Source organism: Phoenix dactylifera, chromosome 13, assembly GCF_009389715.1.
Source record: "Phoenix dactylifera cultivar Barhee BC4 chromosome 13, palm_55x_up_171113_PBpolish2nd_filt_p, whole genome shotgun sequence".
NCBI lineage: Eukaryota > Viridiplantae > Streptophyta > Magnoliopsida > Arecales > Arecaceae > Phoenix > Phoenix dactylifera.
The window spans coordinates 7,804,068-7,829,181 of NC_052404.1; the positions used below are offsets into that span (position 1 = coordinate 7,804,068).

The following is a 25,114-nucleotide window of genomic DNA, read 5'->3' on the forward strand; positions in this document are numbered from 1 at the left end:
GAAACTGTTAAAAAGAAGAGGGCATCTGAGAATATAAAGCGCGCATCAAGGCCGTAGATCGTTTGATTGGACCCTTAACTCAAGCTTTCCGGCCTTTAATTCAGACCTTGCAGCCCATGCCTAATGAAAACTAGAGGAGCACTTGGAGCACGCGGAGTCTCTTTTGCGTTCTTCCAAAAGGACCCAGCCATTTCTAGCAATTTTAATGAAAGCCCAGATAATAAAGATATGTTTATACTTTCACCTACAACTTCCAAAGTGGGATTTACACTCAAGATTTTTGGTATAACCATCAAGAAACTTTACAAGCTTTGTAAGTTGATGCATTTAGAGATATTCATAAATGAAGACTGATATGGTACACAAAGAATGTTGTAAATATTTGGAGCAAATAATTAGATACCAGCAGCATTTTTTATTCAGTATTAGTCAAAGGAAGAAGTAATATTTTGGTGATATAATTGTTGAATTAGAGCTGTTTTCTTTTTTGCGGTTCTAATTTGTGCATTATCTTCATTCGCTGAAATCTATTTGTTTTGTTATCTTGTATTTGGTTATCATGTTATCTTGTATTTTCCCTTCTCTTCTTTCTTTCTTTATCATTGTACTGCGCATTAAAGCATGGCTATGTCTCATGCATCTATAACTTCGTGATTGGTTATGGTCGCAAGATCATAGAGCTCTGAGTTAGCTCTGTTCTAATATTTAGCGCACCTATAATAGCTTCCAGCCTCTAGCGTTGCAGCCAATATGAAGTTATTCTTTTCAAGATTCGCCATACCGTACCGAATTGAATGGTATGGGACATATCGTATTATACTAGTTTTATACTGATATACATTATAGAAAATATATTGATACTTGGTATGCTGAACTGACTCCATATTATTCTGTACTAATATAGTGATAATATCACACCGATACGGAGTTGGATATTAAAACAGCGTAACTTAAATGTCTTCTTTCCAATGTGAGTGCGTGCGCATGAGCACATAGCAAACACCACACTATTCCCCCAACCCCCCCTCCCCTCCTCTTTCGGTGAAATATGACGGATCCTATCAATCATATATGTCATTATTTCCGATCCAGTTTAGGCAATTAAAATCACAGATCTCAGCACTGAGGCATAAGAATTAGACCAGATAATTATCATGACATTTAGGTCATCAAGAAAAAAAAAAAACCTAGCCATACAGTCTCATGCGCACAATTGCACTAACCAACTTCCATGTCCCCTTGGGAATTGAGTGGTGATCATGCGCCGACCCAAGTACGTCACCAATCTTGATTGCCACATACCAGGTGAACTGAGCGGTAATCAATAACAGAACTCATAGTAATGGCATGATGAATCTAGTTAACATGCCATATTGGGTTAAGATAATACGCGTACCAAATGCTGCAAAGTATCTAACGACCAACACTGATTAGCAATTACCAACTAACTAAAGCACATGTATTTGGAAAGAACATAGACTAATAGAGGATCCAACATGCATGACATGATGGTAAATCCATTTGAGTACTCAAACCCGCGCAATTAATAGGTCGGATACTGGACTTCGAATTATTAAAAAAATAAAAAAAAAGGTTGGGAGGGGGGGGGGGGAGGGGGAGAAGAAGACGGCAGAAGAAACTGAAAAAAATCTTTATATAATGATCTAAATATAATTAATATCAAAAAAAATCCCTCACTTTTCTATTATATATATATATATAATAAAAATTTTATACATGGGTTCAGATAGCCAACACATGAGGGTCAAATCTCAATCCCGTCTCCAACCCTAACGGGTTTTAATTTTTTTACCCGCTCAAAACCCCATAGAATTTTGCTAAATGAATCCTATTAAAATTCAAGATGAATCGGATACCCAAAAAAAACCCGTCCGGCAGCCATCCCTTCATTAGCCTACAACCCTTGCCCCACCTTAATCTTCCTGCATTGGGGTTTTTGCATGCATTTAGAAATATCGTGCAATCCAAGAAATTCAAGTCTTTCCTATATAATCTCTTAGCTTCAATTTCACCGAGCTCAATTCTCCCACAAGACGAGAAAAAAATCAAGCAACGGACCAGTATTTTTTTTCAAAGTACAAAAATAAAAGCGGAATAAAAAAGAGAGAGAGAGAGATGGATACTGCTGGCAGGCCTTCTGATACTATCGAGAAGCAAGTGCATATAGAGGGCATAGTCAAAATTATCTCTGGCAAATCCGATTGTATAAATCCAGGCCATTGTAACAGTAACCAAAACATGAATGTATTCCATCACACGTAACAGAGAAAATCTAGAAACCCAGTCCCAGAACATTAATTTTAGTAAAGCCTTAAATTATCAAAATCTATAGTAGGCTGGATCCAGCCAAGTTGGGTTTTCAACTCTTTAACCTCATACATTATCAAGAACATTCCCATCGCCGATGCAAGCAGACTGAAAGATGATCATGCATTATGGATATTATTTCTCCTGCTCAGGTTAATGGCCGATAAGACAAACAAGGGCCAAGCGTGGTAATCTTCAAAAAAAGGTCAACCCAAGCTTTCACTTTCAAGAAAATCTCGGGCTTCTGCAGAAACATACAGAATTGTAGTAACAGACATCACTTTGAGGGATCTTTCTGAGAGTCTGCAAACAGTCTGTGTCCCCCCCCTTTTCGCCAAACACCTCTTACTGGTAATCCACCGGAGGGGTTGTGGGTAGACTCATCTTCTGTGCACTCAGGGCTAGCATTTGCATGACCAAGGTCAAGAAGCGCTGCTGCTGAACCATCACCCAAACGGACTCTAAGGAATTTTGCAGACTTCCTATGTTGCTTACTGCTTCCTCCACCATCTCCTGAATTCTGGTTAGACTTGGTACTGTTTGGAAGGGATTCTCTATTGCCTGTTGAGTCAGCCAAGTTCATGCTAACAGAATCTGAATTAATGTAAGCTTCCCCAACAGGTAATTTCTGTTGACCCCTGGCAGCTCGGTAACCATCCTTTGACAAGATCTCCACCTCTTCTTCCTGAGGCTTTCGACTTGACTGTAGCTTTCTTACAGTGCTTAAAATGTTTTCTCCTAATGCATCTTTTGCGCTAGTACTTCCTGCACGATCTACACTTTTTCCCTTTCCCTTGCCCAAAAGGTGACTCCCTTTTGAGCTGCCAGAACTGCTGCCAGCATCCTTTTGCAGACTAAATTTGTTCCTCAGATTGGCATTGCAGGCATCTGTTAGTTCCTTCTGTTTCTGAGCATCAGGGCAGAGTCTAGCCAGTTCAGGAACAAGATGGGACAGGCCAAACTGCTCAACATAAGAAAGGTATTCCCAGGTGTTGATTAGTCCTTGACGATATTCAGCGGATATGGTCTTAAATGCAGCATATTTATCCTCATCCATTCCTAGGCCAGAACGGATCCTTTCTACCAAAGTCTTGTTTGCAGTGTGAACATCCTCCACATTGGGCAGAGATTGGTTGCTCATAGGCAACACCTGGTTTCCACTCATAGCAGAAACCATACTAGATGTAGCTTGGTTTGAAAATCGTCCCTCAACAAGGCTTGGAGCTGATGCAGAATGCCTCATCTTATTTGTGCTGTTCAACTTCCAAGCAGGATTGGCAGATAGAGGTGATACGGACCCATTATCTCTTGCTGGTTTTGTTGCCATCCGAGGCTGAGAATTTGAACTTGGTGTTTGTCCATGTGTTGGTGCTGTTCTGATCTGAGAGCTTGTAGAACTAGAAGAGAGACTCTCATGGTAATCTGATGGCCTTGCCTTAGCAGAGTTAACTGCCACAGAGGCCCTGCTACGTTGATGGAGACGAGCTGCAAGGGTATTTTTTGCCAAACTTTCTAGTCCGCGTGTAGCTTTTGGTTTACTGCTCTTACTTGCACCAGGTAGAGGAGGAAATGATTCTTCTCCAAGACGGGCAGCACTCCTTGAGCTTTGACTAAGAGCCTGAGCATACCTAGATGAAGGTTCAGGTAGCTCCCTATCTCCAAGGGGAGGGAAGGAAGATTCTTCTAAAAATGGAGTGGTCCGAGAGCTTTGGCTCTGTGTTGCAGAAGATCTTGAACGTGACTCAGGACCTGAATTGATAGATACTGACTCCAGGGAACCTGTAACTGTGTGACCTTGACTTGTCTCCCCACGCTCGGTAACTGGAACAGCACTAGAAGAAGAATCACGAACTCTGAGATCTGCAATTGCTGTCTCCAGGCTTGCTTGAATTGCCATTGCAAGTTGGTTGCTAGATGGTTCAGGACGAAATCCACGACCTCTTCCCCGTCGCTGTTCTTGTTCATTTCGTCGAAATCTGAAGCTAGTCGGTATCTAAATTAAAGAGGTGAACAAAATCAGGATATTGATGGATAGTATGTAAATAAAGCAAACCTAGCCAAAATCAGCGTCTTCAATACTCATTTGGAAGGTCAACACAACAAATTTGTACCAAAATAAAGCAAAAGAACTTGAGAATGCAATTGTTGCATGCCTGAAGTGCAGCATTCCGCTTAGAACGAGACATGTTACCCCCATGCTCGATAGTATTATGCCTCTGTTAACAAATTTAAACAGCATATCACCTTAGATCTGATATTTAACAATATAAAGAAATATTAACAAGGACATGTTGCTAAAAATATATTCATTGCATAAACTTACCTTCATTTCAGCTTCTGTTTGGAACACAACAAACTTCTTTGCCAAGCAAGCGTCATTCTCACATAGGAAATGCTCTTGGCGGAAATGCATCTGGGTGGATTAGCATTTAGCAATATAACCAAAACTCTTTATATTAATTGACATAAATAAATAAAAAAAATCCAAAAGCCTATAAAATGCTAGATCTGCATGTTGATATCCAAGCGAACCCGTCCAGTTTCCTTTGCCAGACCTACAGGTGCCAGCAGAACATGTGACCTACAAGGGTGGGTCCAACAAAAGAAACGGTACATGTAGCACACAAATCACAAGATGTACATGTCTAGACTTTGTGTCTAGATCTAGCATTCCCCTAATTGCTGTGGGAAAATAACATTTGAATATATTATACCTCTAGGTCATCGTAATTTCTGTAATAATCATACTGCCCAGGATGTTGCCTGTTGTGGTAACAGTAGACATTAAACATGAAGTTTTGAGTATAAATTGATCGATTTAAGAGTAAAAAGTATAAAAGAAAAGGTACCTCTGGCATATATGGCAAGTATAATGTTCTGTTGACATGTGAGTGTACAGTTCATTATCTCCATAAAATGGGTTCCTGCAGAACTCACACATGGGATGCCCCATAAAGCCACCACGTTCACTCTCACTACCATCCACCTCCGAATCACCAGTGCTTATGTGTTGATTCAGTTGTGATCTAGTGTAAAGCTTTTGTTCACAAATAAATACCTGCTTAAAATTTCCATGCGAAATCAGCAATGCACAGAAAAAGTGTTCACAAAATCATTGACATAATTCACACAGAAAAATACAAAATTTCTGAAAGAAGATCAACATCTAGAAGGGGGCATTGCAAAGCTAGTCTTCTACAAGTCATCCTGAATAAGGACAACTTTCATGTGAGATTTCATAAGCATCGTGCATGTTCCAAAAACACAACCCACCTTAAGAAAGAATCCTCTACATAAAGCCAATTCCTACCCACATTCACCTGCACTAGAGTATCGGACATCCATTACAACTACAAACCACACGGCTGAACAGACGCATACCCTCTGTTGCAGCCACTGTGAATCAAAGCTAATTATCTAAGAGCATGTCCACTTGATACCCAGCTGATAGTGTTCATCAAGTCTAACTTCAAACAACAGAAGTTATAAATCACTCGATGTCAGAAAAAGTAGCTATTTTCAAACTCAGGAGTTCCATTCGTAGTATGTATACCTCCCCAAAGGCCCAGATTACATGATGCAAATTGTCTTCTTAATATATCTGTTAACCTTTCCAGCGACCTAAAACTGTTGAGAGATTTTCATCAAACTTAGGCCAATCAATGGCTGACGCAACTGTCATGTATTAGGATGGGGACTAAAACAGTTAAGCAAAGAGGTTCTTCCCATTTACCCAATCAACATACCGAATATGCTCTTTGGGAAGAGACAATAATCAGATATATTTGTCCCAAACAGTTGCTTCTGATTACCTTTTACTCCAAGACTCTAAAAATGCCTAAAAACCTCTAGAAGATTGATCTCCAAAAATCCCCTACCAACAAATCAAATTTGAACAGGCATTCAAATAATTAAAAGTGCTTCCAAAACTTCAAACTCTACGACAAATTAAAAGATGGTTTCCTGATTGGCCATCATCATTAAGCCGGGAACAAAGGTATAAATTTCAATGACTGTCATTTTAACACTTATAAATTGAGAAGTTTAGAGGATTGCCATTCTGATCTACCACTTTGGCCAAACAAAATCAACTCATCTGCAGTAAATGCCATCCGCTTTGAATTTGAGCTAGGAGTTTTTAGGTGTTGCACTAACAACATGACTTAGGAGAAAGGTCCCAAACTTTGATGGATCAGTAAAACAGCCATTCTTCATTACACACTTTTTGCCATATAATATTCTAGAATCACAACCTGATTGTTTTCCACTGATGAATAATGTTAACCAGAAGTTAACTCGTAAATTCACTATGCTTCTCCCCATTGGCCCACACTCAATTGTCCTGTGAAGTCAGCAAAAAGTCACATTCTAATGAAATATAGCTTACTTATGATGTCAAATGCGTCAACTATTTATCAGATGATGGTTATCTAGCATAGGCAACATATTGCTATCTTAGAAAGAAAACAAGAGTGCAAACCAGAAAGGTAAAGATAAAAGGACAATAAAGTGAATAGCACCAACTAACCAGAAGGTAATTACCCCAAGATAAAGAAGGCTAAGGAGAAAAAAAGGAGAGCAGGGGAACACATACGAACAGCAATGGCCCAAATATAATGCAGGTTAGTACATCTCTGTAAAAGTTCAAACCAGTGAAGTAATATTGAGTTCAAATATTTACTTCAAACAAATCAAAGATCAAATAAAATACTACACTCTTTAGCAAAAGCGAGGAACATTACGAGATGGAATGTAACAAAATTTTCTCTAATCTTATAAGGGGCATATAGAGAATATTTTTCCTCATGAGCCAGACATCATTGAAGGAAAGATAGATAAAAATTAAATTTCCTCCTCTATTTTATATTCCTACCACTAACAAATTATTGCTTATGTCACAAGATCTTCCAGTGTTTTCATCTTACAGTTCAAATTGCATATTTTATATTTATTTTTGTTATTTACTAACTACACAAGACTTCCACCACGGGTAAGTCTAGAGAAGCTTTAGGAGCAAGATACAGTACATCCAAAGGTTAATCGAGTATCGAAATTTCGGGAAGCCATAATTTGTAATCCAGAAAAAATTTGGTATGACTAAAGAAAAAGTTGATGTAAAAAATCAAGATCTAGCTACTGCTCAAATTTGAAATTTTTTAATATATTTTTATTATTTTTGTAATTTTTATCTTTTTCTAGTTAGAAGAGGAAGCCAACCTGATTTGGGCCAGACTTCACTCGCATAAAAAGAGCGAAGTTTTTTCCTCTTCTAACTGGAAGAAGAATTTGCCTCAAATAAAGAGATTAGACCTCTACAGAATAGTAAAAACCTCGCAGTTTCTCCTTTTTTAGCTAGAAGTAACAATCCAACTAAAATACAAAGAACCTTACCAGAATAAATAGATGGTATATGTCATGGTTTTGAAGAATGGAAATGGAGCGGAATAGAAGAAGGGAATAGAGAATGAAGGTAAAGAGCACAACTTCTACTTTCCACCCACTAGAACTCCAACATAGGGGAATAGAGGGAATGAAAGCAAAGAGCATAGATTCTACTTTCCACTCATAAACCCCAAGAAAGGGAGTGAAAGCAAGAGCACAGACCCTACTTTCCACTTGTAATATGTACCACAATATGTGGATCATAAAAAATAATGAAAGTAAGGATTTAGAGCCTCGCTTCTTAAAATTCTTATATTTATTATTTTATTTGAGAGATTCGAGTTGAGCAGGTTGAAGGAAATAAGTCTTTCTCCCTGATCAGATTAGTTCAGCATCAAGGATTATTTATGTGAGGCATAAAACTTCTGTATTCAGAAAAAAAAGGTGCTAAATTAGGAGAAGTTCACAAGAGTTCAGGAAATTAAAAAACAAAATATAGAAGCAAATGTATAGATGCATTAAAGAAAATACCAAACACTTACTACTAAATTCATCATGCTTAATATTTTCCATATCATCTTGTAAATGTCAAAATAATATGTATGGACCAAAACAAAGCCTATCCGAGCGCCTACTGTTATCAGAAATAGCTTGGAGTGGCCATGTAAACTGGAGAACTAGCTAACTGGTACCTTGGCTAGTCCAATCAAGCAATAAGATTGCTAATGAGCGAGACCTAAAAAGAAAAATTCAAATCAGCTGGGTTTTTGCTGAATCAGCAACCAGGTTGAGTTTTAAAGAACCAAACAACCCTGTTTAATAAGTCGAAATCAACTTTTCAAAAAATCAGATCAGGAAAATCACGATCCTTCTCGATCTCTCTCCAGCTCTCTTGGTCTCCGCCTACCGTGCTTTCCATGTCTTCATCTTATCCCAACACCGATCAGTCTATTGACACCCTCCTTCCCATATAGAAATCTTGTCCAATCCTTGCTCATCTTGCATCCTCTGGCCTGGGGTTGGGGATTTAGGTTCGGAAAACCCTAGTCTACAAAGAGAGAGAGAGAGAGAGAGGGAGGAGAAGGAGGAGGAGGACAAGGACGAGGACGAGGAACACCATGAAATGCCCCAAAGAGGAGTCATGTGGATGCAAAGCGTGATCTGTCAACAGTTACACAGCCACCATCACCTCCACTTTGCACCAATGGCAACACCTTTAAACATCAGCCTCCAACCTCCTCAACAACCAGCTCAGCCTCTCCTCGAACCCTTTGATTGCCATCCCACCCCAGCTTGGTTGCCATCCTCAAAGCCCTAGACTTCAACAAGTTCAGGGCACTTGATAAGCCAAGAATAATTTCAACATGGCCAGATAAAAGAAAAATCTAGCATACTATTAGAAAGTTTTTTTAGTTTATAATCTTTTATTAGTAAAATCTAGTATACTATTAGAAAGTTTTTTTAGTTTATAATCTTTTATATTTTTATAGCATATTATATGTATATATGTATTTTCCATATTCTCTACAAAATTTCCCAATTCATAGTTATTCTATTTTATTTTCATTTATAATTATTTTATTTTACTTTATTTTATTGTTTTAATGCTATCAATCCAGCAAGTCAACCTGATGAGTGGCCCATCCCTTTGGCTAGGTTGATTTTATTGTTAACCATGCTAGTAGTGTTCGATAAAATAATGCCTTCATTTTCTCTGCTTCTTATTTCAAACCTACCAGATGTAAGCATTAAACACATCAATAATTCCACTAAATCATCATTCATGATAGTGGGGACTAAAAGGAAAAGTAGTTTCTAAATTTGCGATCATCAAGAGGAGGTTGAATATATGTCACTATACAAGAGATAGCAGAAAGAGGGCCAGCATTTGCGGAAAGTAGGGTCTGCTTGTGTCTGGGATTTGGAGCCCTGCATTCTTACCCTTTGGTGATGAAGGAAGTAGCTAAACATAGGCTCAGTAGTGTTTGAAGGAGATAAAGCAGAAGCTAGGACATAGAAGAAAAGGAGATGAAGACAAGGAGGCTTTTTTTCATGGATATGCCCATGCCGAAAATGAAGAGCCTGCGAGGTAAAGGCTGTTAAGTCTTATTACTACTGTGAAATATCATATATTAATTCTTAAAGCACAATTTATTCAGGAAATCAGCAAATTTCACATGTTCTTGACAAATGTGTAAACCAATAGATGGTCCCAGGAAAAAAAAAATATCAATCCAGTTTCAATCCTTTTTTTACTCAAAACATCACTAAATCTACACAAGTGGCTCGGATTACCTAAATTTTTCTTGAGATTGAATCAACAACCAGAGGATCAGTAGCTCAAAAGCATTGCTGGAAAAATGATGCATGGTACCAGAAGAAGATTTCCATCTTCTCAGTGTCACACGCAGATCAGAAGAGTAGCTCAAAAGCATTGCTGGAAAATGATGCACTGTACCAGCAGAAGATTACCAACTTCTCAGTTCCACACTCAGGTCATCAGAAAATAATATCTTTCACTATAACATACCATTTTAATTGTACATGCAGTTAGTCTAATAAACTAAAACTACAGTGTCACAGCTTTGCGCGTCTGTGTTTCATGCTCATATTTTATGCATAAGTTTATCTTGTGCTGTGAATCATACCTAGATCAACTCAGTAATAATAACAACTTACAGGACATTTCAAACTCCCCTATACACAATTCCCTTGGTAGCACATGAGTATGAACTGCTAGTTTGGCTATCTGAAAATCCAAAATATTCCAAGGGCTAAAAGTTTAAGTTTAGATGATATCTAGAACTTGCATCTGTTTGGGATCATCGGAATAGCAATGAGAAGGTACCTTTTGCTCCCTACATATTCATTTTATTAGAGGAAAGCTAATCACTGGCATGAGGTCTAAGGTAACAAACACAATCAAAAAAAAAAAAAAAGGTCAATCCCTCAAACTACCATATTCCAAAAATATTCCAAGGGCTAAAATAAATTTACATGACATCTAGAACTTGTATGTGTTTGGGATCATCGGACTAGTACCATCATCTTATTAGAGGAAAGCTAATTAGTGACATTAGATCTAGGGCAACAAGAACAATCATAAAAAAGGCCAGTCACTCAGACCACTATATTTCCTCAGAGTGGGAGATTGAGCTGCCATATAATCATAAGCAAGGGAGACATCAATGCGGCAAATAATCATCATTCTTCAACACGCAAACTCAAACAGATGGAAATTAAAGGGATAACCAAAACACAAAGCAGTACATTGAATGACAGCTAGCAAGCAAAATCTCACCTTTCTCCCTTCCAAACATAGACTGCACATGAACAACCTATGCTGATGGAAAAGATGGCCTTTCAATTGCTCTATGCTCCTAAACCTTTGCCTCCTCTTGGAGCCCTCACTCCCTTGTTCCTCTACACTCTTGTCGCAAACGCCACAAGAAAGCCGGCACATCGCCTTTATCATTCTGTAGTGGTCCACATCATCAAAAAATGCTTGCGTGCCCTCATGATACCAATATTGCCCCACCTGGCCTTCCGCCGCATTGGCCGGGAACACTGAAAAATCAGTTATCACCCTTGTGTAGTCCCCCAAAGCCTGTTGATCACAAATTATGCCAGTTTTGGAACATGATATATATCAATTTACAGAAACCCTTCAGATTGATATCCATCAAAGCGAGGCCAATCTAACAGAAACCAGATACAATGCAAGAAATTAAAACATAGATACAAACATCGAGGAGAAGATATCCAAAACAAGAAATCAGAAGGTACTCTACAATTTGCTCCTCCCAACATAAATTCTATTTGCATTGAATACTATTAACATCAGTCAATTACGGAACACGAACACCTAAAACAGTGAAAGAAATCCCAAAATAACAAACAAAAATAAAAATTGCCGGTGCGTAAAAATTTTAAGGATAAAACCCTTCTTTATTCTCCTTTTAATCTAAAGACATAAAGATCCGTCAAAAACCGATCTTTTAATCGATGATTCCAGAATCGAACGACCAAATTCCAATACAAAACTACGCAAACAGCAATCTTTCAAGAAAATATCCGAGGCAAACGAATCAAAGGATTGAAAGAACGAGAGCAAAAAGGATAGATTGGGGGAAATCCCAAGACGGCATCGAACCTTGGTGACGAAGACGATGGGGCACTCGGTCTTGCAGATGCAACACCGGGGGTCGTCGAGGACGAAGCGTAGCCGGACGACGCAGGTGGAGCACACCTCCCGGTGGCCGCAAGATCCGTAGGCCACCCACTCGAGGGCATCCGCGCACACCGCGCAGCTGTCATCCATCTCGGATCCGACGAGCGAGGAGAGCTGAAGATTCCGGAGGGAGGACGGGTGGAATCTCCGACGGCCGCCGCTGGAAGGCACTGGAAGGGACGCGGACTCCTTTTGATGAAAGAAGAGACACCGATTCCCGGAGGTGGGCGAGAGGAAGCGAGGAGCCGAAGGGATGAATCCGATTATTTAAAGCCAACTCCGGCCCTTTTCCAGAGTCGCTTCGACTCCTTCAGTTTCCCCCATCCCAGTTTCCCGTTTCTCCTCGAAATAAGGGAGGGCGCCAGCCGAGACCAAAAGGGAATATGGTTAACAAATTGAAATTAACTAGTTATGGTGAACATTGTTACGCACGAGAAAGATGATAATAATCTATAATCAAAGTTAGCTGCCATAATAAAGCAGTATATTTAGTTCTAAAAAAATAAATGCAAAACTTTAAGAAGGAATAAATCTTTTAAATGAAAAATAGTGATTTACGATTCCTAATGTCATTTAACTTTAACATATTTAGCCAATGTCCCTTCGGGTCAGCAAAATTTATTCAATGGCTATACGTTTGTTAGTGGATCTATGTGAATTGAAATTGAGTTTGAATTTTTCTTTCATAGTTTGAATAGTCTTCAAGTTGTAGATATTTGACCGAATATATAGTGATGCAGCATAGGATGCAACCGATATGTACGGTGTCCCACTAGACCATACCAAGTATCAAAGGAACCAGATTCGCAGGTGAAGACGGAAGCAAGTAAATATTTGATTTACTAGATTTAGAGTTTTTCAGAAGATTATTTTATACATTTTTCATTAAGAACATTATCAAATTCTAGTTAAGTCTTCATATTTGTGATAGGATAATTCTAGTATGTTTTTTTATTACCAAGTATTATTTCAAATATAACTTTGTATTGTGTTTAATGCCAGAATTAGGATTAGGGTATCATGTTTCATAAATATAGAAATAAGATATTGTAACTAGTAGCCTTTGAGATATTCATAAATTTTTTTTTGAGAGATTTTTTTTCACCAAGTAAAGGATTCTTTAATTTGAGTTTTTCTTCTATTTTGTATCGGACCTCCATTCGGACTTCCACCGGCATGTTGATTTTCAAAGCATGATCTCGTCAATTAAATTGTCCCTTCTTCCTTTTTCCACAATGTTATATAGCAACCATATTACATGAAAATAGAGCTTCTAAATCTTATACACCCGCAATATAGCCGTTTTATCTATTTCCTTAAGCTTTATAAATAGAAATTTCAAAAGATGACTAGAAAAGAGACAGTAAGAACCAATATATCCTTTTCTTGATTTATCAAAAATTTCTTTTTTGAAGACACTGATATTGTTATTACTGCCAAAATTCGACCTGAAGATGGTGAGGTCCGACATGCGCCGAGTTGGTAAGGTCGGACATGATGCAAGTGGAAGAGATGAGCTGGAGATGGTTGTGGTGGTTGAGCTTGAACAGAATTTGACTCCAGCGATCTAACTTGAAATCAAGAAAAAAAGTTCACTTGTCAGAGTTTATTCAGCGGGGACCCTTTGATGCCTAAGTCAGGTAATAATTTTGAGAAAAATAGTAGAGATTCGAGAGGTTGCAGTGTAGAAGAGAGATCAAAAAAGCGTACCTGGAGATTCCTCTAGGCACTGTTTATATACAGCCAGAGTTTTTATCCATTATCGAGTTAGGCGGGAAAGTAGGCTTTAGCTGCTCGGTAACGGCCCAGACATATACTGTGGATAACGATGCAGATCTTGTAGTGATCATTCTATCATGTAGGATGAGTTGTGATTGCCACACATGCTTCATAAAATAGCGAAATCATAATCATGCATTCAACGAACTTTAATGGCCCTTAATGTGTTTTGAATTGGGGATATGTGGCTCCATGCCATTAGTTGGCCGGTTTGCTTAGGTTGGCATGATGGTTCAAATTGGCCACTCGACCCATATCGAGGTCAACAACTCGATTGACTACTGTGGTTGGTGGCTCAATTGATGCAGAGGTTGGGCTGACAAATATATACCATATGGGGTCAAATTAGTTAGCCCACATGTTAAATTGATACGATTTTGATCCATTATGGCTTGTTTTAATATTTGCAAATGACTTAATCCGAATAATGGGCTAACAATTTAGATCATTTACAATAAAGGTTCGAACAGGCATATCATGGTCTCGGCGGTTGCAACCTATAACAACTATACGCGAGAGACAACCGTGACTTTTCTCTTATCTTTTACAAATGGCCCGATCCATAACAATGCCCGGTTGGAGTCTTGGAGCCATCGACAAGGCAAGCTCATGCTGACCTCATGCCTTGTTACTTTCAACCTCACATCGAGGGGTACTGTAACTAGAAACATTGTTTTCATGAAGAACTCGGACATTTTTTTTTGAGATTTTATTTGTTTATGCATGTAGATTTGATGTCTCCGTAATTGGATCGTTCAGTTCCCTTACTTTGGCCATATAACAGCAGTAATGTTCTTTCTATTTGTTCTTTGGAAGAAAATGAGAGAGAGATAAGGTGCAACTACATTTTGCTATCTCAGTACGACCCAGAATTACTGGGATTTTGGTATATGGCTGACCTCGAACATCTTGAAATTTTTTGTTCCGGGTTTCTCATCAATGATAGTTGCATCATTGGGTTGATGTTATGGAAGTTCATGCAGCCAAATCCATGAGTGCGCATCAGAGGTCTTGTCTCTACCAAAAAAAAAACACCAAAAAAGAAAAGAAAAACCCTCTGATGTACAGACATGGATGATCAAGAATTTATCAGAGTTGCGCAAGCAACAATTTACAATCCTCTGGAAGTTTGCTGCAGGCGATCGCAAGTGGTATACTCTTATTCCGTGCATTACTTCTTTGAACAAATTATAGCCAGCACTAGAAGCATATCCCTGTTGGCAATCCCAATTTGAACTAAAGAAAGTGTGATTATTTTTTTTAAACCATAAATCAAGGTTTGGAACCATTTAGATTCTTTTTTCGGTATTTATTCCTCTCCTCTCTTGACAATATAACTCATGTCTGCTCCTCATTCCTCTTTTAAATATGATTAATCTTCAATAAAAGCTGGGTGACTCCTTTCTGCCTCCCCTTTACATCAAAAATAAATCAAGGTCAGACTTAGGCAACTTGGCTCAACTAATCGAAGAGCCATCTGATGAGTAATCCAAGGCTGATGTATCTGTTGGATGAATCCTTTTGCTTTCTCATCTCCCTGCGGCCTTTTTCCCGACCTCCTCCTCCGGTGCAACTAATGAAATCGATCCCGCACTTAACTCATGGAATCATTATATTTCTTGTTCTGGCTCAAAAATGTGGTGATCCAAATTTATTGACCAGAAACAGTTAACAAAGTGAATATTAGTTAGTTTAGGCTAAGCAGAAAGAAGACAGCATAGACACATCAAGCAGCTCAATGTTAGCAGTTGCAAGGCCTCTGAAACACAACACATCTTCTTATCACTGGCTCCATCAGCCAGTTGCGTTGCAAGAGCTTGATATGATTTTAACACCTAAGCAATTGTAGCAGATCTCTTCAGAAAAATCCTACTATTCCTCGATCATGATTTATTTGTTGTCCTTCTCTTTGCTGTAGTATGCTTTCCATTTCTCATTCATCAATGTGCTCTTCTGTGGCTTCTTAGGCATCTTAGTCTCCTTGCAGAAGAAGGGAAGGGGAACTTTCTCTCCATATATTCTTAGAGTTGGATCATCCTACCAGCCTCGCACTTGAGTCTCGAGTTTATGTGGATCTCAGTTTGTGCTTGATGGACCAAATATCGATGGCAACCATATTAAGCTTGCATGCATTATCATGTATAGCTCGCCATCTTCATTCATCTTTTTTTTTCCTTTTTCCTTTTCATTATTTATTTATTTAGATCTTCGGTTGGACTTCTAGAATATCTCTGTTCTCCATCAAGTATGGCTAAGGAAATACAATGTTCAGACTTCAGAGTAATGACAAGGAAGGAATAAAATGATAAACTGAAAGGTCTTGGTTGTACCCTCTAATCTCTATGCGCTTCTTCTTAATGTAAACCTACCAATAGTAATTTTGGTACATTTTAGTGCTTGGCTTTATAGTAAAAAATTAATAAACAAGCAGAGAAAAGTCCTCCATGGGGTCCTCTAAGAGGACCGCAGATTAATTCAAGGGAGAAAGAGATTAGAGACAAAGTAAGATGGCACGAATTTTTTCACCTCAGTGCGTATTTGCAGTCTTTCAAGGGAAATGGTTGTCGATTGGGTGATGACAAGCATTACATTCATCTTAGACTTCTTTTAGAATATAAATCTTTGCAAACAATGAGGATATTGTCAAAGCATTTATCACTGTTTTAGGATCAGTTGGTAATCACTGTGATTTAGCTGCACTACATTCATTTTGGAACCTTAGAAATGATGCATATCTGAATATCGATGAAGTGTTTCTAGTTCTTTTCTCCATCATATTTGGCTCTAGAAACAAAAGGCAACAATGATTATTATAAGATGGAAGGTAAAATAATGAACAAATGGGATCCTATCAACTAACAAAACCATTGGTTTTGTAATTTTCCTATAGATTAGCTCGATTACATGCGCTCTCTCATTTTACCATCGCACTTATCTTTACTTTATTTGAACTAAAAAAATGACTTTTTTTAAGGTAATCACTTATCGTCCTCTTATCATAATATAGTATACCTCTGGGGAATGCAACTCTGGCAAAACAAAGTTGATTTATCATCAAAATTCAGACATACAAGGTATCGTGTCTTATATATGGATAGGTAGATAGATAGATAGATGGATGTAAAAGTCCATTCTCAGCATTAGAAAAAAACAAATCCTACACTTTTCTAGGTTTTCTTTGGTAAAATACATTTTTCCAGGTTCTAATGATCAACTCCCCAGTGTGGATTTTTTTTTTTCAAAAAAGTTTATAATATTTACCATGGTAACTACCCAGCTGATTTAAAAGCTTCTCCCTGGATGAAGATAACTAAAGTGGGTAGCCTGTGGGTTAGGGACTCTGTTATGAAGTGAACTCAAGTGATAGGGACTCGGCTATGGACTGGGGCCACGTCCAATGCATGGTCCAACTTCCTTAAGATTCCATTAGCAGCAAAGCCATGGGTTAAAAGTGCGTGAGAGGAGCTCCAGATTCCCTTCTTAGCCAACCTCTTAATTTCCACCCCCGTATTTTTTTTCCTTTCAACTTGTACTCCCCTTTTTGGTGCCATTATCATTAAAGTTAAATAATAATAATAATAATAATAAAATAACTGCAACAGATAAATATTCTTTCTTGTAGTAAAACCCTCACGCAGTAAAACAGCATATCAGTGGCAAAGGTTACTCCAACATCTACTATTTCAACAAAACCAATCCGTCATCACATCAAGAACACTTGATGAAAGCTTTCTATTTTTTAGGGTTTGAAGCAGTAGGATCATTCTTATTTATGTTAACTCGACATATTAAATTCTTCAATGTATTTGGACATTATATTTATGTATATATATATATATTAATGCTGGCTAAGTTGCCATGCATAGAAGACTTTATCTCTAAACAAGTTGAGTAATGGTTTATTATAGCAGAGAGATTTATCAAGATTACAAACACCAGGTCTCTGGTGTCACTTATATTGATCATTCCTTTCACTGTCCTCCATCACCTTCTATACCCAATTTCCTGTCTGCTATAACTTGGTAAATTTCCATCACACTTTACCTCCCTTTGTTGTCAATTCCCCACCTTATATCCCTCTCCACCCAACCCTCAAGAACCACTATGGTGTATACAAACTCATAGCCATATAAAGCCCATGATACATGATACATGTGCCACAACCCCTTCATCACCAAGAGGCCACAATCATGGGGCCAATATTGCCCCAACTCATCCCCTTAATCCTAGACTCCGACAGCCATTTGTACTTCTTTCTTTGTTCTAAATACGAGTCAATGTCCAAACTGGAACCATCACCATAACGTAGATCCCTCCCCGTTTCCTTCTACTAAAGCTATATAGGCCAACTTTTTTTTTGATGGAAATATATATGGCTAAATATCGAAGGGCCAACCTTTCCATAATAATGCTGAGGCTCGTACCGCTACCATATAATATCACGCGGTGTACCGGAAATACGGAAGATTGCACTGCCGCGACGTGGGGCCCACAAGGAAAGAAAGAGAAGGAGGTGGGCCCCATAAGAAGGGAAAGGGAATCTCAGTAACAAACTTCTCTCTCTCTCTCTCGGCCCACAAGGCACAGCTGAGAGGAGGGAGGGAGATCTCTTCTCTTTCTTCCATCCCACCAGAAGCCAACAACTTTCTTCCACTCCATATCAACTTTTGCCACTTTTATAAGCTCCCTCTCCTCCTCCTCCTCCCCTCATCGACTTCACAAATGATAAACATTGCCATCACCCAAATGGGTCTCTTCTTGGCTTTAGCTCTTGGGTGATTCTTGTAATGGTTCCAAAGCATACCCCAGCGATCGATACATAACCCAACTCTTTCTTGTTCATATCCTTTTCGTTAGAAGTAGTTGGCCTTCTGCTGATTTCCCTTCTAAAAGCGCTTCCAAGGAAAGGTTTGCAAGCTTTATATAGCTAATTAGACAAGTTATCCATTCTGATGATCTAGTTTTTCGATTCCTTTTTGATGTAGAGAAAGGCCAGCAAATTAAGGGACATCATTTCCTAGACGATGCATCACCAGTCTGAGTACTTCGGTCCTCATGAAGCCATGAGCATCCAAGGAGGAGCAGGAGCTTTTGGTGGCCTTTCTCAGAGTAACACCATAAGTCACTCCGACCTCGCACTCATGGGGGGTAGCAGCAGCAGCAGCAGCGGCAACAGGAACAACCTGGAGGAGAAACTGAGGCTCTTCAGGTTCCTTCATGAAGATCCCAACGTTCACCACCCCCACTCTGCCATGGGACTCGATCTCCACTTCCAGCCAGGTCTCGACCCCAGAGCAGATATCGCCACCACCAATCTCATGCAAGCTAACAACAACCAACCCTACTTTGATCCCACCACCCCCTCGAATCCTTGGGTGATCGGGATGCTGAATCCTGGGAACTTCCACTATACAGCCGATATGTTCTTCGGCGAGTTGCCACCAGACAGCACGTCGACAGGATCGACCATTTTGCACGATCCGATGGTGCACTTGGATTTCCCCAGCCAGCCATCGCTTGTGAAAGATGTCCTCAACTCGCTGCCCCATGACACTGGGTTTTTTCCTGGGTCAAATGGGGTTGGTGAGTTGGAGGATGGCTATGCTGGCCAGCTTGGGAGACAGCAGTCAGATAAGAAAAGGAAGAAAGGAGTTTCCAGACAGGTGGAAGAGGCTGGGAGCTTGAAAAATGAGAAGCAAAGGAGGGAAAGGATTACCAAAAAATACGATGATCTCAAGTCGCTGATACCAGATTCGACCAAGGTATATCAGACTTCAACCCTATTCAACAATCGGCTCTATTTTTTCTATTTTGCCTCTCTCAAAAATTGCTAGCAGTATTTCATGTCAAGCTTTCGCTTTCGCCTTCTTCATCCAATCTGTTCTCCAAATATAATTAGCGCATGCAAAATAATGAGTTATAACTTCTACTACGATGCTTGTTGATCTTTTTCTCCCTTCCATTTGATCAATTCTTCTCCACGTATTTGCTAGCTTCTTCAGAAAATTTTGTTGTTTTTGATGAGGTTTTCAAAAATTTTTGCAAAAAAAAAAATGTTAAATTTGAAGCAAGATAGAGCCAGCATCATCGCCGATGCGACCGACTACATAAATGAGCTGCTAAGAACGGTCAAAGAGCTCAAGATACTGGTTGCAGAGAAAAGACACAGAAGAGAGTGGGGCAAGAAACTGATCGTGGGAGATGGAGTAGATGGAGATGTGGAGAGCTCCTCTATAAAACCTTTCATAGATGATGGAGATCGTGCGTTCAGGGGATCTCTGAGGAGCTCATGGATCCAAAGGAAATCTAGGGAGACATTTGTGGATGTCCGCATCATCGAGGATGAGGTTTATATCAAGCTAACTCAGCGTAAGAAGATGGATTGCTTGGTTGTTGTGTCGCAGGTCCTGGATGAACTGCAGCTTGAGCTCCTCCACTTGTCAGGTGGAAATATTGGAGATTCTCACATCTTCATCTTCAACACCAAGGTCTGTTCCATAATCTTTTCTGTTTTGCTTCATAGCATCTTGCTTTCTTGTTTTGGCTAGTGAAGCATGGATTGGTTTCCCATGCAGATCCATGAAGGTTCTTCAGTTTATGCAAGTGCGATAGCAAAGAAGCTGATTGAAGTTTTGGATGTGCCATACCCACCTTTACCTGTTAGCTTCTAGGGTTTGGATTTCAAATATCGTATTTAAGCTTTTGCTTCAAAGTTGGGTGAAGGGAATATGCATGAGTTGGTAGGAGTACCGTGGATAGAAGTTGGCAGGTAAGACTCGGAATCTCTTTTCAGAGAAGGGCTCTGATATTACAACTACAGTACAATTTATTTATGCACCCTCATATTACTCGTCTTGTAAGCTGGTTGCTAGTCTCTCGAACTGCTTGAGATGAAGACAACAAGTTAATGACATTGAGTGTTTGAAATATATATATATATATCCCTCAAAGAAAAGTATCATTATATACCACCCTTTTATTCAAGTCACCATCTGTAGCAAAAAATATACAAGAATTATATCATACATGTCTATGCACACAAATACATGCATATATGCGAAACATGCATGAGCACACACATAACATGTTATCTTGAAATTTGGAAATGGTGAGATGAAAAGAATGAGACCACAGATTGCGAGAATGATATATTACACAATCCAAGCCATGAAGCAGTGGCTCCTTTAATTTCCACGGGGATCCATTATAAGCAATTTGGCAATTGTATAACTATTTTTATATTTTCAGTTTCACCATTTCTCATTTTGGCAAAATGTATACGCATGAAAATTTTATTTCTTTGAGCTTTAAGGAGGAAAGAAACTAGATTTATAAGCATACAAGAATTGTCTATAAGAGGAATAGATGTAGGAGAACTTTGCTTGATTTAAACATATTTAACCATCCAGTGATCATAAAATCGTCTTAGCCACTACGTATAGAGCATCGGCAGCCACCTCATCGCAGCTCAAGATGCGGAATTGGGAAAGTCAGATAGCTTGTGTGCCAGTCAACTTGGCCTAGCCCAATAAATATAGGTCGTAGTGGATTTCAGTCTCTCCTCTCAAATCTAAGAAAGAAGATTCTTCTAAAAGTCTATTTAAATATTCCTATATGATTGGGTGGAAAATTTTGCAGAATTGCCTATTTAAGCATGGCTCTATCAACCCAACACCTTCGAGCCTAAATCATGTGGGAAGATAAAAGGACCTTTATGGATTTTTTTGCCTTCTTGCAGCCCAAAGACTGGGATTTGGACATAGCTCTTAGAAGGCCAAGTTATACGGGCCAACAGGTTGGATTTCTATGAAATTTTCAATCCAATCCTATAGAAACATCGAAACAGGATCTAAAAGTGGCACTAGGCTAAGGTGGAATAAGACATGGGTGGCAAAAAGACACGAGGAATTAGCTTGTGAGCAATAGAGCTAGTGGAGCATCAAGCTCCCACTATTAATGGTGATAATCAAGAAGACATAGAGAATGAAACCCTTAAATGCATTGAAAGCTCCAAAGAAGCTTCACTCACGATTGAGCAAACTCACGGAGGACACATATGCTAACCCATATTGAAGTTCTCTGGTCCGAACCCTTAATAGTTTGAAATGATTGTGGACTAGATTGGTTGGCTCAAATGATCATGCGCACCCAAACAAGCTCTGGATCCGATGGGACTTAGGCTAAATGCAAATGTTAGGGTCAGGCCGTACCAAATCTGCCAAGAGTAGCCTCAAATAGGTAGGGAAGCCACCCTAGGGACCCTTTGGCCGAACCCAAACTGCATTATTGTGTTGAACACCCTAATTCTTCCCTCCCAATGCCAGTCCCTATCCTCCTGGTGCGAAGCACTAATTATTCCCAAGTTGCAAGGAAGGGAGGTGTGAACTTAGAGCCAGAATTCTATGTAGTGCTCGATGCCCTCGATCAAGAGATGGATGGCTACGATCAGCGATGTGTCATGCATGACACATAAGACCTCCTTGTTTAATAGATATTCTCACTCTATAATGCAAACCATGCATTGCAGAGGATTCATGCTTGCGGACTTATCCCTGCATCCCTCTCAGTTGAGACACCTAATTAGCACCTTCTTCTCATGCCTTAGTTGTTCTCCTTGACAAGGGCTAAAGCTGAGGGTCATTGTTTCGGTTCTATCATTCCACTGGCAGCTGATGGTGATCAGTGTTCAAAGTTTTGGCCTTTTTGGGGAGATCAACTTTTCGACCAAGAAGGTACAACCAATTCTTATCTCAACAACCTCGCTTCTGTTACCCTTGTCTCTACCGATGATCATGCTCCTATCGATTCTTTACCCCGCAACGCTTTTGCAGCGGCATGTTGCTCTGAGCCTTTTTTTTTTATGAAAACGACAATTCATATAGCTCTAACGTAAGTACAACCTGTCAAATCAAGAGAAAGTAAAAGTACAAGGGTTAGGGTATGTCCACCGCCGATGTCTATAGAAACTTTCCGAAGTGCCGGGTGACAAAGAAAGTGACTCAGTCTGCTGCACTGTTCGCCTCTCTGAACGCATGTGATATGTGAACATCTCTCAACTTCTAAACCAGTCTACGAAACATTCGGATGAGGGGATGACTGTCACCGTACTTATCCACTTCCTGAATCCAGTCGATCACCATAGAAGAATCCCTCTCGAGGCACACTCTCCGAGCCTTAGCGACCACCCAAAACTAATGAAGCTATTTCCAACGAAGATTGAGGGAGGTATGAGACCCAATAATCCCACATCGGAAAGACTCGTTCCAGAGCCTGCGCATATGAGGCGGGTGTCTCCAAATCCTGCAGACGCATTTTGGGTGGAAAACAAAACCGGGGAGGGGTGAAGGACGCTTGCGTGAAGCTCCAGAACCGGACAATATCTGGCAGGGGAGCCCCATGTTCCCCCCTCATGTGGCCCCCACGTGGGCACTAGGTACCTCACGTGCCTCGCAGAGGCAGGGGCGTGACACACCATTCCCTGGCTTCATGAAGATATTAGTGTAGAACTACTAAGTCTAAGGGTGGCTAAGCCGACTTTCTTGGTTACATGTAAATTTAGTTAGACTTCTGTGTTATCCTAGAAACGTCTCGGTGGTTTTTCCACCGACCTACTCCATAGTTGCTTGTTTGCAATCGACATCACCAATACATCATCGTTGCATCAACTTTTTTAGTGGCTCATGACTTTCGCAAAAATTGAGAAACACATGAAACAATTTCAAGTTGGCGTCTTACCTAACAGAGGCTAATCAACGCTCTTATTTTCTTGCTGGAGTAGATGGTGAGCAAGTTGAATTGGCGTGTTGAGGCATGCTCAAGTGGCCCACTTTCAATATATTAGCTTCCTCGTCTACAAAAATGCAAACTTATAAATAATATTAAATATAAAAAATCTTGAAAATAAATAGTAATAGGTTGTTGTAATTTTTATTCATACGAGATTTTTAATCCACGTCATATTCTCCTACCGCACCTAACTTCTACCAGCTCATCATGGGTCAATTCAGAAGCAATTGCTATGCTTTGCATTTTATTAAGCCTTAATGCTATCCAGGCTTTTACTTTTCCTAATGGGTTCCATGTAGGTAGAGCTCATATAATCATCCTAGTTAAATCCCGAAGTCTATGGGAAGGAATTTTATACAAAGACATCAAGATTTTCTAGTTATGGTCTTATATACTAATTAATATATACTCGACAAGCATGTAAATTAGGAGAAGAAACGACACTCGATCTGTTCTGAATGTTTCCTGTACTTTCTCCTTTCTATCAACCTTTTTTTTCATAAGGTTAACTATTTTGTGTTTCAGTTCCTTAGTAGGTGGAGCTCTGCTTTTTGTCAAAAAAAAGAAAAGAAAAAAAGTAAGGTACATCGGCTTAACAAAAAAATTGAACAAATAGAGGAGGCAACTTACTCTGCTTGGCATCTAACTTGATCCGATCTGATTATAATAAGATGGATTTTATCTGACCTATAGTGGATTTGAAATGGATATAGATAAGGGTAAAATTCATCCTGAATCAATCGAATATATATAACTTTCCATAGATCCTCATTGGTAAAAGAAAAAAGATTTATATGAAAAAAATTGTAACTTTATTTGACTCGAGGTAAATACACAATAGGCACGAACAATGGCCAATCCGGCCTATACCTGATCCAGTGACATAGCTATCAACAAGCCTTTATTTTAGCATATAAATTACCATGTTCAAGAATTTATGCTAGACTCATGTCTGGTAAGTAGAAAAATCCCTGGATAATTATCTTTTTTTAAAGATAAACAGCAAGATCAATCTCAATAACTAAAATATAAGATATCTAAAAGCATACATGTTGGTAAAGAAAATGAAGGAAGAGAGTAGTAACTTGATAATTAAAACACATACCCGTCAACTAGCTAGCTTGGTTCCTTACCATGAAGTAGTAGCAACTATCTGCTTTCGTTCACTATCAATGGTGAATTTTCTTTTATAAAATATAAAATATAGACTGGTCGTCTAGAAAATTATGCAATATAGTTGCAATGAGGTGGTTATCGATGGTTTGGATCCAACCACTTGGTTTGACAAATAATCTGCTCAAGAAATTGACAGGTTTCAAACCTTTTGATAGGTTCAATCCTAAGAAATTGACAAATTCAAGCAACTTATGGACTTAAATTTTAATTAAAACAAAAAAGGCTAGACTTGGAAAAAAAAAATAATTTTATCTCACTTTGAGGACGAATAAGAATATGATTGTAGACTGCGTCCACATAGACAAATGTCACAAAATAATAGTGCCAAGCAATAAATTAGGAGAAATTATATCTTACATGGTTTGTATCAGCCACCTAATTTTTTTTTATATGGCCCTATTAATCATGTGCATGTATATGTAATTGGCCATA

The 25,114-nt window shown here is 39.1% G+C and overlaps 2 protein-coding genes across 2 annotated transcripts; one reads left to right on the plus strand and one right to left on the minus strand.

Moving 5' to 3' along the window:
- Positions 1–2,203: 2,203 nt before the first annotated feature.
- LOC103709642 (E3 ubiquitin-protein ligase hel2-like) lies at positions 2,204–12,200 on the minus strand. Its single transcript, XM_008795092.3, has 7 exons — positions 11,864–12,200; positions 11,012–11,317; positions 5,178–5,386; positions 5,043–5,091; positions 4,652–4,741; positions 4,482–4,544; positions 2,204–4,321 (listed from the first exon to the last, which is right to left on the minus strand). The coding sequence occupies exons 1-7, from the start codon at positions 12,029–12,031 to the stop codon at positions 2,606–2,608; spliced, it is 2,601 nt and encodes an 866-aa protein (XP_008793314.1). The 5' UTR covers positions 12,032–12,200; the 3' UTR covers positions 2,204–2,605.
- Positions 12,201–18,421: 6,221 nt separating this feature from the next.
- LOC103709711 (transcription factor EAT1-like) lies at positions 18,422–20,681 on the plus strand. Its single transcript, XM_008795196.2, has 3 exons — positions 18,422–19,482; positions 19,789–20,208; positions 20,296–20,681. The coding sequence occupies exons 1-3, from the start codon at positions 18,745–18,747 to the stop codon at positions 20,389–20,391; spliced, it is 1,254 nt and encodes a 417-aa protein (XP_008793418.1). The 5' UTR covers positions 18,422–18,744; the 3' UTR covers positions 20,392–20,681.
- Positions 20,682–25,114: the final 4,433 nt, after the last annotated feature.

Coding starts and splice junctions, on each gene's coding strand:
- LOC103709642 (XM_008795092.3), bottom strand. CDS start 12,031: ATGGATGACAGCTGCGCGGTGTGCGCGGATGCCCTCGAGTGGGTGGCC. Junction 11,318..11,863: donor CCATCGTCTTCGTCACCAAG/GTTCGATGCCGT, acceptor TGTGATCAACAG/GCTTTGGGGGACTACACAAG. Junction 4,322..4,481: donor AGCGGAATGCTGCACTTCAG/GCATGCAACAAT, acceptor TCTTTAATTTAG/ATACCGACTAGCTTCAGATT.
- LOC103709711 (XM_008795196.2), top strand. CDS start 18,745: ATGCATCACCAGTCTGAGTACTTCGGTCCTCATGAAGCCATGAGCATC. Junction 19,483..19,788: donor TGATACCAGATTCGACCAAG/GTATATCAGACT, acceptor TTAAATTTGAAG/CAAGATAGAGCCAGCATCAT. Junction 20,209..20,295: donor TCTTCATCTTCAACACCAAG/GTCTGTTCCATA, acceptor TTTCCCATGCAG/ATCCATGAAGGTTCTTCAGT.